The sequence below is a fragment of the Pleurodeles waltl genome, chromosome 4_2 (assembly GCF_031143425.1).
Source record: "Pleurodeles waltl isolate 20211129_DDA chromosome 4_2, aPleWal1.hap1.20221129, whole genome shotgun sequence".
In the NCBI taxonomy this organism is placed as follows: Eukaryota; Metazoa; Chordata; class Amphibia; order Caudata; family Salamandridae; genus Pleurodeles; species Pleurodeles waltl.
In genome coordinates, this window is record NC_090443.1 from 1,029,865,557 (window position 1) to 1,029,881,302 (window position 15,746).

Consider the following 15,746-nt stretch of genomic DNA (forward strand, 5'->3'; position numbering starts at 1 on the left):
TTCGCTTGGGTTGAGAAAAAAGGCAGTAATTTGAGCAGAGCTCACGGAGACTCCCATCACACAAAGTGCAGTAGAAAATCTGAGGGATTCAACCTCTCTTGGGAGTGTTCTAGAGGGTGCTGTCATCGGATTGTTCAAGGATTGCAGTTTAGTGTTTTTTTTATAAAGGACATAGATAGGCTATTAAACTAGTGGTTCATTGCCATTATGGCCTATGATAATTTTACACATTGCTTTACTATGGTACAGTAGGACTCCCACTGCGTCAATGGGAAATTATTTATGCATGTGAATCTATGAAAGATACCAATACTGGAGAACTACAGTTACAGGTAAGTAACTTATTTTCTTACCATTGTTTAAGTCATGGACTTCCTTCTAAGGCTATTTCTAAAGGATAGAGCATCCATGGATAACATCGATGTGGTCCTTCCTTTTGACACATGATGTGACTGGTTGGTCATCCTTGATACCAACGTATGCACAGAAAAACAAAAAAAGTGATGGATGGAATGCTTTAATTGATCTCCACCTCTGTTAATTACTTGGGGACTGCATTCCATTCAATTGTTTTTTGTTTTTTTGCTGACTATGCCATACTGGACTGGAACCAACAATGTGCAAATCAGACTTGGTCCTGCTCCGAAAATGTCCAGCCCGAACTGCTAGCCCAGTTTGGCATATTGTTAGTCCCATTATTTAATGGCACAGACAAGCTAAACAATAATGGAATGGAATGAGACTGAGTAATACCTAATAGCTGAGATTAATTCAAGTAGCTCACCTTTTCTGCTATTTAAAGTACTGAACACAAACATTGCTTTACTTAACAGTGACTCACACAGTAGAAGAGATGTACAACAAAGGTGTTCGCATGCAGGAGCACTGATGGTATATAAGACTGGTGTAACGACACAGAGACCCACACAGTGCTAAATAGTAAATAATACCTACAAATAAATACACATGTATGCTTCATCAACAGGCAGAGTAGAGCCCGGGGCATGTGGTCAACTGTTTAAACTTTTAGGAGCAAGGGGTGAGTTTTGAAAGCATATTTGTTCACTGGGAGATTGGTAGGGCTTTGGGAAGATATTCCAGAAAAATGCTCCATGCAGTTGGAAAAATCTGCATTTTGAGGGGACACAGGGGTCTGACAATGGTGAAGAATAGGGGTGGAAGGAATGTTTCATTCCACCCACAGAACTGGTGGAATTCTGGTCACTTCGCATTACTCTTTAACACAGAGTACTGGCCGAGTTCCGCCAATCACGGGGTGGTGAAATGTTTCTCCTGTGAGGCTCCAGAAAATGCAAGCTGGCTAACGTGATTTTCTAATATGGGCGGTCTCAGTCATAGGGCTGCTGCCTGCATAGATCTGCTCCTGCTCCTGCTCAAGTAGATTTTCTTCTACTCGAGCAGCAGCAAAATCAACCTGAAAGGCTGAGCACTCTTGTGGAACGCATGGTGCCATTTGTGCTGATTGTTCATCACTGCTCGTGCTGCATATTTCCTGCCCATGAGTGGAACTCCACAGAATATTGCTGAGTATTTATGTAACTACGTGGAATTCCGCAGAGTGAAACTTCAAGAGTTTTGCCCATTTCTGGTTAAGAAGTGAAACTTGGTTGAACTGAAGAAATAGGGTGGGAATTGGCATCTCAGGAGAAGAGACTAAGGGGGTTATTCTAACTTTGGAGGAGTGTTAATCCGTCCCAAAAGTGACGGTAAAGTGACGGATATACCACCAGCCGTATTACGAGTTCCATAGGATATAATGGACTCGTAATACGGCTGGTGGTAAATCCGTCACTTTTCCGTCACTTTTGGGACGGATTAACACCTCCTCCGAAGTTAGAATAACCCCCTAAATGACTACACGAAATAAGCATTGCTTCGTGGTCTGTGATGATTCTGTCTGGGAATTTCTCATGTGACGCTTTTCAATTCAAGTTGCTTCTTAGGTTTTGGTGTAAGTGAACTGAGTACAAGAAGATGAATATTCAGGTTCATTTGCTGGCCCCTACAGTATTAGGGAACTTAAAAACAGTATTTCCCACCTCTGTCATGAAGACCTCCTCCTGCAGCAGCTGAGAGGGGATACTTCGCATCTTCTCCAGGGTTTCCAGGATGCCACCACATTGCTTCAGTTTCTCCGAGGACCCAAGTGCCAACCGGATCAGAACCAGACCAGTCCTGAAGAGAACCTTCACACCTGTTGGGAAATAGAGTAAGTACAATGGAACAGCAATTAAATCAGAGAGTGGAAATGGAAAAATTGGGATAAAAGAGCAGAACAGGCACTTCTGCAAAGAGAGAGAGGGATCAAACAGGGTATGAACTGAGCAATCAGAAACTGATGGCAGTAGACGGTAAGAGAGGCACTTGAGAGAGAAAAGGAAGAGAAACTACTTCAAAGAGAGAGAGAGGAAGTATGAGCAATAAACAGTTGGTACTGGGAGACAAGGAAAATAAAAAGTCTAAAGGCCTGATTACGAGTACAGCCGTCCGTAGGACCGTAGTACCCGCTATGGCGGTCTGATCATCGCAACCCTGGCAGTCCGCCAGCCTGATTACAATGCTGGTGGTTGGACCACCACAACACCGCCGCCACCACCAAGGTCAGAGATCCCAACAGGTTTGTGGAGGTGAAAGTCATGGTCAGCAATGGCAGTGCGGAGTTTGGCACCGCCTTGCTGATAACGACTTTTCTTTCCGCCATCCTTTTCATGGCAGGGTCCCTGCCATTTAAAGGCTGGTGGAAAGGCAGAGTTGGGGTCACGGGGGGGCTCCTCTGTGAGAATGTCCTACTAGTCCTGGGCTGAAACAAAAGCATAATGTTGCAATGCCCTGTGAGTATTCTTCATGCAACAGGGGCATTGATTACTCTGTGTTCCAAAAACAATGCATTGTTCCCTTAGATGTTTATACTTCTTATAAGGCATTATAGGGAATGACCCAATCCTTGCTTCCTCTCACCTTCTGCTCTACCACTGGCCCCTCACCCATCAAAGTTTTGGAAGACTTGCATTGCTGAGAGACAAGCTGCCAATAATACACATACCTGTCAAGGCCCTTGAGTTAGGGTGAAGCCGGATGTTTAACAGAGGACTTTCATTAGTGTGAAAAGAGACAAAAACATTGTTTGGAGGGTGATGACTTGATTACTTATTGGTAATCTTCATTGCCTGTCCTCTGTCCTTCCTGTCTCAGTACTTATGATACTGAGGAGCCCCGTCTCCCAGACTGGGGGGGGCATTTATGACTGGGATTGCGTCGCTCTTGCACCATGCAACATGGTGCATGCGCAACGTAACCCCAAAATGTGATTTATCAAGCCACACAAGGCCACCTTGCGTGGTCCTGAGTGGCTTGATAAATCTCAAGTTACACAATGCAGCACAGATCGCTGCATTCTGCAGCAGGCACAAAAGAGGAAAATGCCTCAGGGGATTATTTTTGTGTAGAAAGGTGCCCCTGCCTGCACAAAACAATCCTCCTTAAAATGCATGCACCCTTGCACCATGGTGCAAGGGTGCCTGCATTGGTGCTAGCCAGCCAAAATTGCACCAGTGTAGGGGCAAAGGCAGGAATGCACTGTATTCTTTTAAATATGGCGCATTCCAGTCCTTTCTTTGTCATGCAGTGCTGCACAGCAAGGTGACTTGCTGCACTGTGCTGATTGACTTTGCCAAAAATATGGCCTGGCCAGAGTTTTTAACCATGCATAGAAAACTCATGTTTCTCTCCTTTCTATATCTATACCTGTGATGCTGGTATAAAACTTCCTCTCCTCACATTCCCCTGTTTGTTTCCTGTCTCACAAGAATGAGGGTATGTGTTAGCTACTTTTGTTGACTGAGGTATGTTTTGCTGGGCAATGGGTTGAAATCCTGTGCACAATTCTGCCATGCACTCCCTGCTCCACTGCTTGACTGTGGCAGGGACGTGTCTTGCTACAGACGTGCTATGAGGAGGCCTTGCGGTGTCAGCCATTAAAGCCCCAGTTTGAGTACAAAGACGTGCTTTAATGATGGGGAAGCCAGCAATTATTGTCTAGAGACCAACTCGCATGTGGAGAGATTAGGGGCCAGATGTACACCTACTAGAGGTTGCAACTCGAAATTTGTGAATTTTAGCAATTCACAAATTGCAAGTCGCAAACTCTGATGCACAACAGTGTCTGAGAAAAGTGGGTCGCAAGGGACCTGCCTCATTAATATTCATGAGTCAGTTTGCAAATTGCAACCCATTGGGAATGGCTGGTACTCACATGGATGGTGGCCTGCTGGGGTCAACAGACCAACATGTTTGTGACTGCTTTTTAAATAAAGCAGTTTTTTAAAATGCTGCACATTTTCCATAATGGAAAACAGGATGCATTTCCCAAAAAAATGACAAGTTTTCTTTTCATTTTCCATGGGACCACTGCCTGCTCTCAAAAAATGTTAACGCCCCCCTTCACAAAGGGGACGGGGACCCTTCGTGACCCTTTCCCACTTGTGAATGGCTTATCACCAATTTGAAATTGGTGGTAATCTGCAAATGTTTTATGCGACTGCATTCCATCGCAAGACATTCATACATGGCCCTGTGTCTTGCTAATAGGAAGGGACGCCCTTTACACTGTGCTTCCTAATAATGACTCACAAACCCTATTTTGCGAGTTGGTAATAGGTTTTCCAACTAGCAAAATAGGGTTGGTACATGCCAAAATGCATTTTACCTGTCACAAACAGCCCGATGAGCCATTGCGATCGGTAAACTGTGTCGTACACCTGGCCCCTGGTCTTTTAGGCAACTACTTTATATACAGGAACACCACTGCTCTTGCACGGTACAAGTTCCTAACCATGGAGTCAAGAAAGGCTCTTGACAAGAGCCACAATGTGTTGGCTCTAGAGGAGGAGGAGGTGTTGCGTATTTCCAGACCTGAATTAGGGGCAATCATCAAGCAGACAGTGGAATCTGCTGTTAGTGAAGCACAGCCTAAAAGACGAAGAATAGAAGCTGATGAGAATCAGAATAATGGCCCCAAAGGATAATACATGCAAGGTGTTCACCTGCAAGGCCTTCTAATGCGCATTAGAGAAGGACTAGGGATTCAACAGAAAGCCCAGGAAGAGGATGAATTTTATGCTCAGTATCGCAGTGCAATGTCTGATGATTTATATTTATTTACATCATAGAATTATAAACATCAAACATTAAAGACTGGAAAGATAGCAATAAGCCTACCATTCTTTGTTTCCTAAGTAAAAGGTATCTGATTGAGGGATTTGAAGAATCACTAAAGTTAATAACATATTATCTTCAGTGGCATCTTCCTCTTCCCTGGTCTCAGAGGACTCTACCCTTCCACATGTGGCTGAGAAGAAGGTGGAAGGCTCTCTTAAATATGCAGCCTCAATTTTTTCCCTGAGAGACAGTAATTATGAGGCATATACTAAGCAGGAGATGTTGAAAGATTTTAAGACTCTCTGTGATTGTTTGCATGAGAAAACTGTCCGTGTATTTGTCCAAGTGCATATGGAACTCTTGGTGGAATTTCCTTTGGATGTCACATGATGCATTGTAGGCTGCAGCCTGCTCCGCAGCAGCAGTGATCGCAGGAAGGTGCCTGTTATGGATGATGTTACACCGCGGCACTCGCCGCGGCCGCGGGCTCAGGTTGCCGCGGCCGCGGGCTCAGGTTGCCGCGGCACGTTAAATCTGCCGCGGTCCGGGCGCCGGCCGCGGCAGACGCCCGGGTCGCGGGGATTGCCGCGGCTCTAGCAAGAGCCATGAAGGCTCCAGGGAGCCGGTCTGGGGGCGCGGCGCTCGCCGCTTCCCTTCTTTCAAGTTCTGCCATAAAGGCAGACGCGGCAGAGCCTGAAACCCCGAGGGGGTTTCAGGCATGGCCGCACACAGCGCATTATGCGCTTAACTTTTATTTCTTCTTCTTGCATGTCATCACCTGCCCACCACCACTTACCGATGTTCCTAGGACAAACCGAACCCTTACACTTGGGGTTCTTTATACTTGCCTTTTTCTCTTCCCAGCATGCTTACCACTTCCTCTCTGCCCAGCATGCATTGTTTAACACTCATACCTAATTCATTATTATTTTCTTTTTCCCAATCCAAGATGGTGGTATTCTACTTCCTGTCTTCTATTTCCTGTCCAGGGGTATATAAGGGGATTCCACCTACTTGACCATTGCGTTGCAACACTCCTTGGTGATAGTCACGCTCCTATTTGAATTCCTTCTGTGAACCTTGCCTGTTCCTGACCTGCCTTGTTTTTCCTGCCTTCCTGATCTACAGTTCTAATACCCTGGTGTCCTCCTTTTCGTTTCAGGGAGTTCCTGTGGAGGTTTTTTACCCTACTGGGGTTTTTCCTCTGGGACTCCTTCTGGAGGGCACGGACTGTAGTGGTTCACTCATACCAAACAGCACCGTGGCTACCGGAAGGGGTCGCCCCTACCTCGGCCAGAGCAGAACCCGTCGGAAAAAGGACCGTTCCCCTATACCTCTCAGCTGCGAGGGTAAGACCATTGAAAACCGCGACAGATTGCAACGCCCAAAAATCCAGTTGCCGTCCGGAACTATGGATAACCCAGTGGCAGACACGGAACCTACTAACCAGGACCTACTGGCGACGATACAACAACAGGCTCAAGAACTCCAGCAATTACGTACTGAGAATACTGTTTATCGACAAGCCTTTGCCTCCAGGACCACAGATGTCCCTGCAGTAGCCGCCTCTACACCTCGATTTTCCGGGGATCCCACCACATTAAAAGAATTCCTGGATGCCTTGACGGTGTACTTTGCCTTTCGCCCCTCGCAATTTGTACAAGATAAGACCAAGGTGGGGTATTTGATTAGTGCCTTATCAGGACCAGCCTTGGCCTGGGCCACACCTCTTGTAACCAGAAACGATCCCTGTCTATCTAATTATTCCACTTTTATCGCTACTTTTAAACAGATGTTTGAACGCCCTGGACTCGAGGCGTCAGCAGAAGAGGCTCTTTGCGAAGTCCACCAAGGGAGTCAAGATGTATTACAATACATCACCCGTTTCAGACAATTAGCTGCAGAAACAACCTGGGTGGAACGCACCTTGGTGACACTCTTCCGTAGAGGTCTCAGAGAGGACATTAAAGATGAACTAGTACATTCTGCCAGGATAGAAAACCTCAAAGGATTGATGGACCAGGCACTAACGATAGAATATCGGTTGAATGAGCGGAGAATGGAGAAAAAGAAGAGTCGTTTGCCTTCTCACTCAGTACCATCTCGTCCCTTCGCCCATCGTACCGAGGAAGTCCGTCCTGAATCCAAAGGGAATACCGAGGAAGAGCCCATGCAGATTGACACAGCTCGCGGACCTTTATCCGCCAGTGAAAGGGAACATAGACGAAGAAAGTGGCTTTGCCTATATTGTGGTGCAGCTGGTCACCTAATTCGCACCTGCCCCATTCGTCCAACCAAGCCCTTGGGAAACGCCAACTCCCGTCCCCAGTAAGAAGGGTGAGGACGGGATATCGTGATATACCTTCTATTTGCTCTTCCAGGGAGGAAGGAACTGCTCTTTTTCTCTTACCAGTTACCCTCCATTTAACTGATGGCCGCGAAGAAAGAACTTTGGCCTTATTGGACTGCGGAGCCAGTGGCCTCTATTTAGATGAAACCTGGGCCAAAGAACGACAGATAACGCAAATACCCAAAGAAGTACCAGAACAAGTACATACCGTTGATGGGTCACTCTTGGCCTCTGGACCTGTACAATACACCACCCCTACCTTCTGTTTACAGTTTGGTAAACATCAGGAAATTCTCTCGTTTGACTTGATTTCATCACCACACCACGTCATGATCCTGGGAATTCCATGGCTTACACGGCACAATCCTTACATCAACTGGGAGACAAAAACCATCTCGTTATCCTCCCATTTTTGTCAACACCACTGCTATCCGGCCGGGGATTATTGGTCCCCAAAAAGTCTCTCAACAGCACCTTCTCAGGTGGGAGGATCCATTAATGTCCTACAGGGAGTTCCCAGACATTATCAGGACTATATCGATGTATTCCAGAAGCCAGAAAGACCTGAATTGCCACCCCACAGAGAATACGACTGTGCCATTCCTTTAGAACCAGACACCGTAGTTCCTTTTGGGCGGATGTACTCCCTCACAGAACCAGAGAAACAAATTTTGAAGGAGTACCTAGATGAGAACCTACAAAGTGGGTTGATAACTCCCTCCTCTTCACCCGCCGGGGCTCCTCTTTTCTTTGTACCAAAGAAAACCAAAGATCTGCGTCCCTGCATCGATTTCAGAGGGTTAAACAGGATTACTATCAAAGACCGATATCCGTTACCCCTCATCAAGGACATCTTAGAAGCAGTCAGAGGAGCCAAGAGATTCACCAAGCTGGATCTCCGAGGAGCCTATCATCTACTAAGAATCAGAGAAGGTGATGAGTGGAAGACCACCTTTAGAACACCTTTTGGTCACTATGAATATAGAGTAATGCCCTTCGGACTCACTAATGCCCCGTCCATCTTTCAAAGATTCATGTATTCTATCTTTTCTGATCTTTTGCAACAAACAGTGGTGGTGTATCTTGACGATATCCTAATTTATTCAGTTCATCCAGAGGAACATTCCAAGCACGTTCGCCAAGTCTTAGAGAGACTCCGACAACATCATTTGTTCTGTAAGCCTGAAAAATGCGAGTTTGATCAGATAGAAGTAAAATACTTTTGATACTGTATAGACCAAACTGGAGTTGCCATGGACCCAGACAAGGTACAGGCTATATTGAATTGGCCATCTCCTTCTTCTATCAAGGAGACTCAATGCTTTCTGGGACTAGCCAACTTCTACCGACAGTTCATAGCAGACTTTGCCCAGAGAACCAGCTTCATAACTCAAACCCTCAAAAAGGAACACCTAAAGAAAGGTTTTTGTTGGACACCAGGCGCTGAGTCAGCTTTTCAGGACTTAAAGAAAGCTTTTATTCAAGCCCCTATTCTTCGACACCCAGACACCAGCAAACAATTCATTGTTGTCACAGACGCCTCAGAAAGAGCCATTGGGGCTGCCTTGTTACAAAAACAAGACGATGATGACCTAGAACACCCTGTATTTTATCTATCACACATTCTATCTGATTCTGAGCGAAACTATTCCGTGCTAGAACGCGAATTACTCGCCTTAAAGGTCGCGTGCACCGAATGGAGACCCTTTTTGATGGGATCAAAGGAGCCTTTTGAAGCCCGGACCGATCACAGAAACCTACAGTGCTTAAGAAATTTCCAGTGCCAAAATAGCCGGAAGGCTCGATGGGCCTTCTTCTTCAGCCAATATGATTTCTATATCACCTACATCCCTGGTTCTCAGAACATCCTGGCGGATGCCCTGTCCCGACGTTATCCTGGGTGCAGTGATTCCACGGTTCAAAACTTATTTGACAACAATAAAATCATAGGGGTAGCACAGACTTTTTTAGATCAAGTCAAGTCCGAATATGCCCGTCTACACGAAACAGAACTAAAAAAGTTACGTCCACAGCTGCACATCGATCATGACTATTATTATCGTGATAAGGCCCTGTTTTTACCCACTAAAACAGTGCAAATCGAAGCTTTACGCATGTGCCATGATTCCCCTATTGCAGGTCATCGAGGAATGAAAGCAACTCAAGATCTCTTGCTTCGCTCTTTTTGGTGGCCAACTCTCAAGACTGACACTGAGGCATATGTGTTATCCTGTCCTACATGTGCCAAAGCCAAGACACCCCGAACCAGACCTGTGGGGTTACTCCGCCCATTACCTGTTCCTCCAGGCCCATGGCATACCATATCCACCGATTTTATGTGCGCATTACCTTCCTCAATGGGAAACCACGTCATAATGCTAACTGTGGACTCCTTCACCAAGATGGCCCACTTCACGGCCTTGAGAAAGTTACCAACGGCAAAGGAGTTAAGTCAGATCTTTACTCAAGAAATCTTCAGGCTACATGGGTTACCCCAAGTTATTATATCGGACAGGGGTCCTCAATATATCTCCCGTTTCTGGAATCAATTCTGCAAGACCTTGGGGATCCAGGTGGCCTTATCATCCGGGTTCCACCCTCAAACCAATGGACAAACGGAACGTCTCAATCAGGGTCTCGAACAGTACTTACGTAGCTTCTGTAACGCTACACAAAGTAATTGGGCTCCCTACTTACCACTTGCAGAATTCTCCTATAATAACTCTCTACACAGTGCCTCTAAAGTCTCTCCTTTCTATGGCTCTTATGGTTTCCATCCCAGGGCCTTCCCAACTCCCCTGAGAGACAACTCCAATCTTCCCGCCATCTCCTCCTTCGTTCGACAGCTACGGGGTATACAACAAATTATCCATTCCAACCTTGTGTCCACCAAGTCCCGCATGAAGAAAATAGCAGATAGAAGACGCTGTGCAGCTCCTCTATATCAGGTCCATGATAAGGTCTGGCTCTCCTCTAGATTCCTACCTCTCCGACTCACCCAAAACAAATTCAAACCCCGCTTTTATGGTCCCTTTCTAATTCTCAAAAAAATCAACCCAGTGTCTATGCGTCTTCGCCTACCTCGGACATGGAAGATCCACCCAGTATTCCATGTCTCGCAACTGAAACCTTACCGTCCTGATCTTTTTCATAGGCAGTTGCCCTGTCCCCCTCCTTTGTTGGTTGACAATGTGCCTGAGTACGAAGTACAGGAGGTCTGTGACTCTCGGTTTTTCCATGGACACCTCCAATACCTTATTCATTGGAAGGGATACCCTTTGAGTGAGTGTTCCTGGGAGGATGCCACTTCAGTCCATGCTCCTCTTTTAATCCGCCGCTTTTTTCGGCTCTTCCCTCACAAACCCGGGGCCTCGGGGGGGGGCATACTGTTACACCGCGGCACTCGCCGCGGCCGCGGGCTCAGGTTGGCGCGGCGCGGCACGTTAAATCTGCCGCGGTCCGGGCGCTGGGCGCGGCAGACGCCGCGGCAGACGCCCGGGTCGCGGGGGTTGCCGCGGCTCCAGCAAGAGCCATGAAGGCTCCAGGGAGCTGGTCTGGGGGGCGCGGCTCTCGCCGCTTCCCTTCTTTCAAGTTCTGCCATAAAGGCAGACGCGGCAGAGCCTGAAACCCCGAGGGGGTTTCAGGCATGGCCGCACACAGCGCATTATGCGCTTAACTTTTATTTCTTCTTCTTGCATGTCATCACCTGCCCACCACCACTTACCGATGTTCCTAGGACAAACCGAACCCTTACACTTGGGGTTCTTTATACTTGCCTTTTTCTCTTCCCAGCATGCTTACCACTTCCTCTCTGCCCAGCATGCATTGTTTAACACACATACCTAATTCATTATTATTTTCTTTTTCCCAATCCAAGATGGTGGTATTCTACTTCCTGTCTTCTATTTCCTGTCCAGGGGTATATAAGGGGATTCCACCTACTTGACCATTGCGTTGCAACACTCCTTGGTGATAGTCACGCTCCTATTTGAATTCCTTCTGTGAACCTTGCCTGTTCCTGACCTGCCTTGTTTTTCCTGCCTTCCTGATCTACGGTTCTAATACCCTGGTGTCCTGCTTTTCGTTTCAGGGAGTTCCTGTGGAGGTTTTTTACCCTACTGGGGTTTTTCCTCTGGGACTCCTTCTGGAGGGCACGGACTGTAGTGGTTCACTCATACCAAACAGCACCGTGGCTACCGGAAGGGGTCGCCCCTACCTCGGCCAGAGCAGAACCCGTCGGAACAAGGACCGTTCCCCTATACCTCTCAGCTGCGAGGGTAAGACCATTGAAAACCGCGACAGATTAAGCCTTATAAACTTGAAGCTGCCCAAATATCTCTAATTAAAAAGCTCCTTTTTACAGGTCCTGGGTTGTTTCGGGAAAAGCTGAATGATATGGTAAAAAACTGGCAGAGAAAAACATTTTGAAATCATTTAAATTTTCTCCAAGCTAAAAAGCTTCTCTCTAGAAAAAGCTGATACAACACAAACAAACGTCGCTTTTGTGGGTGCTTCCCATTATAAAAGATGGCTGCAGTTCAAACAGCCAACACGATGATTCGGAAATACATCCTTACCAATAGACATAACAAAAAGGAAACCAGTGCTACGACGTGTGCTAACTCTTCTCCAAAAAGGGGTGATGATTAAAGTACTCAAGGAACAGGGAAGACAATTATTTTATTTAATCATTTTCAAAGCAGGAAGGAAGATTTAATCCGGTATTAGGCCTGAAGGAATGGCATGGAAAGTTAAATGTCACCTTTGGACTAAAGAACTGCTGTTCCATCCACTAGGGTGATAAGACCACTGTGACTCCAGGCCTACTACTGTAGCCTGGCTGCTGCAGTTTTAAAATTGCAGTCTAATCTGTCAAAATAAATACTTCTAACAAACCTCCTTTTTAAATATTAATGTCACTTCCATGTAGGCCATGTAGCCCACAAGACAGGGTGCATGGTATTTAAATGCAGGACATGTAGAAATTAAAAGTTAATATGTCCTTACAGAGATTAGCCCCCAAAAACTATTATCACTGTAGGAAGGCTGGCTGGCCCATAGAGAAACACTGGTAAGCAATCTTAAATAATAACTCTGCTATCTCAGGCTAGAGGCCAGCTAGAAAATTAATTCAAGCACTGTTTTAATATTTATGAAAAGCCCAACTTAGTGGTAGAGCTGGATATTTAATAAATATTAAAGAAAATGAACTTTTTGGAAGTTACCTTTTCCCTACCTGAAACTCCTGGAGGCTAATTTGCATTAGCCTCCAACCATCACCTAGCTGGTGAATGGCCCTGATGACGTGTGAAAACTCCAGAGCAGGGACTGTAGCATGGGTGGGGTAGGGTTATGCTTCTTCTCCCCAACAGCAAATCCAATTTAGCCATATCTTGCCATGAAGGTATTTGGCCTTGTGGAGCCCTGTTCAGCTACAGCCCATAACTTTGCCCTGCTAGTGGATTCTGAACTCTGAAAAGGTAAAAATCTTAACCAGGCAAGGGCTCCAAAGTATCCCACCAGCGAGAGGACTTCTCTGGGCGCACAATTCAAAATCTTCCCACCAAAGCTTCACTGAGACCTGGTCCAATGCCCCTCTGACAACTTGGAGCCCTCCTCAGCAACAGCCTTCTGCCTTGCCCCCCTGAAGGATTCTGACTTCCAGAAAAAAGACTACATTTCACGGGTAAAACTTCTGACCCGATCAAACCTGGTTGATGTATCCGAGCCCTGCTCTATCACAGTCAATCTGAAATCGTGCCTAGGTCCCGCTGTACCATGACCAATGGCACACATTGGTGCTAAGGGCCAGATGTACAAAGCTTTTTTCTTGTTGCAAAAGGCCCGATTCGCAAAACCGGGCCTTTTGCGACAAGAAAAAGCATCTTGCGATGCACAGATCCAATTTGGCGATTCTGTAATCTATTTACCAAATCTCAAAAAGGGTTTGCGACTCACAGTTAAGAAGGAGCGTTCCCTTCCTAATTGCGAGTCGAAGTGCAATGTATGATTGTTTTGTGACCGTGAATGCGGTCACAAAACAATCGATAATCCATTCGAAAACGGGAAGGGGACCCCATGGGACCCCTTCCCCTTTGTGAATGGAAGCGGAAAAAAAAATTCTGAGCAGGCAGTGGTCCCACAGACCACTGCCTGTTCTGAAAAAATGAAAAGAAAACGTTTCCTTTATTTTTTTAAATGCATCCCGTTTTCCCTCAGGAAAACGGGATGCATTTTTAAAAAAAACTGCTTTATTTAAAATCAGTCACAGACATGGTGGTCTGATGTCCCCAGCAGGCCACCATCCCTGTGAGTGCGGCCATTCCCAATGGGGTCGCAAATTGCGACGTACCTCATGAATATTATGAGGTATGTCATTTGCAACCCCATTGGGAATCATTGACACTGTTGTACATCAGGTTTTGCGACTCGCAAAACCTGATATTTGTACATGTGTCCTTTAGTGCTTTTTCACACTATTTTTATTTAAAATTGTAACAAATTCATATCTCCTGCTCTCATTAGATTTTTGTTGTTTTTGTGCCATTGTGTTCAATAAATTAGGGCCAGATGTATCAAAGAGTTTTACCCATTCTGTGTCTATGGGAAAATGCGTTGGTGCATATGGCCCTTAGTCTCTATTTTTATAAATTGTAATGGGATTTGTATTGTGTTATGCTTTAACTTATTAAATGTTTTGGTACTTCTAAATGCTTTAAACATTCTCTTAAGTTAAGTTTGTCTGCACTTTATGATAGCTACCAAGGATTGCGCTCAGGTCACAATTACTGAAACCTTTAACTGGACCTAACAAAATAGTGGCCTTATTACCTGTGGTGGACTACCCTCCATCCCAATTACTAATTCACTTTTTCACACTTCCCCCTTTTCTGAAGGTCAACAGCATGCAGAGACAGTAGCTGCACTATCAACAGTTGGGGATCATTATCAATCTACAGAAATCATGGTTGATTCCATTGCAAAGGATGATCTTTATTGAAGGTAGCACAAAAGATCTGTTCTTGGCCGGGCAGGCATCTGGTAGCATTGAGGCTACATTTACTTTCAGGGGGAGCTGAATTTCCAAGCGGACAGTCTAAGCCACAACCTTCCATCTCCAGTAACCTTTCATATTTCACACCTTCACCTCAACCGATTTGGTTTGGGGTTCCTTTTGCCTCTCTTCAAAATGCAATGCTCCCAGTTTTTTGCACAGAGATATGTGTCCTCGAGGTTGGATAGTAGATGCCATGTCAATTCCATGGCCCCAGGCGTTAATGTCGTCCCCCCGCGAGGCTAACAGTAATCCTGGTGGCACCATACTGGCTAAGATGGCCTTTGTTTCCTGAATTTATGATCCCTTTAGATCTTTAGATCCTACACCACTTCAGTATCTGACATTGTCAGCCAAGAAGCTGCAGCAATTAAGGTTGATGGCTTGAAAGCTGAGAGCGGTAGCTTAGAAGTCCAGTCATCAAGAAAACCATGTACTCTCACATTTTATAACAAACACTGGAACTCTTTTCAAAGATCTTGTTCAATAAGAAATAAAAGTCCAGAATCTGTGCATACCTTCCAGACACTGGCATTTTTAAAGGATGGATTCTTTAAGGGATTGGCTTCGGCTACTTTGACCTCAAAATGGACAGCTACAAAGGCCTTCAGAAAGTCATTGGATGATGTATCTAAGGTGGCTCTATTGGCTAGCCACTTGCAAATGAGCTTTAGGCTACGAAAACCTCTGGTGTCCAACCCAGTTCCAACATGGGACCTTGCAGTGGCGTTACAGAGTCTTCAGGAGCCACCTTTTAAGCCAATAGAAACAGCTAAATTCACATGGTTATAAGCTAGCAGATTGGGGGAAGCTGGAATCACTGGTTATATCATACTGCTATCTAAGGTTTTTTTGCAGACAGAGTGTTCCTAATGCCTGACCCTAAATTTATACTTACGATTCATTCCACCTTTCATAGGAGGTTATCCTTCCAGTTCTTGACACTAACACACACTCAGGAATTCTTTCAACCTTAGATGTTAACAGGGATCTATCAAGTTACCTAGATCGTACTAAAGAGTTTGGGGTTTCTAATTTCCTTTTTGAATCTTTTGGAGCAGCTAGGGGGACTTAGATTTCAACAACCACACTAAGTACATGGATGCAGCAGACAGTAGCTCAGGCATACAGACTTACAAAATCAGTATCAGAGTTCTGGGCTAA

The 15,746-nt window shown here is 45.6% G+C and overlaps 1 protein-coding gene across 1 annotated transcript in view; it reads right to left on the minus strand.

Annotated features, from left to right (window-relative positions):
- The window catches only part of TBC1D10C (TBC1 domain family member 10C), a 236,630-nt gene that overhangs the window by 12,603 nt on the left and 208,281 nt on the right, over positions 1 to 15,746 (minus strand). Inside the window, exon 9 of the mRNA XM_069232929.1 lies at positions 2,061 to 2,215. Within this exon, the coding sequence (XP_069089030.1) occupies positions 2,061 to 2,215 (155 nt within the window). The remainder of the gene's footprint in view (positions 1 to 2,060; positions 2,216 to 15,746) is intronic.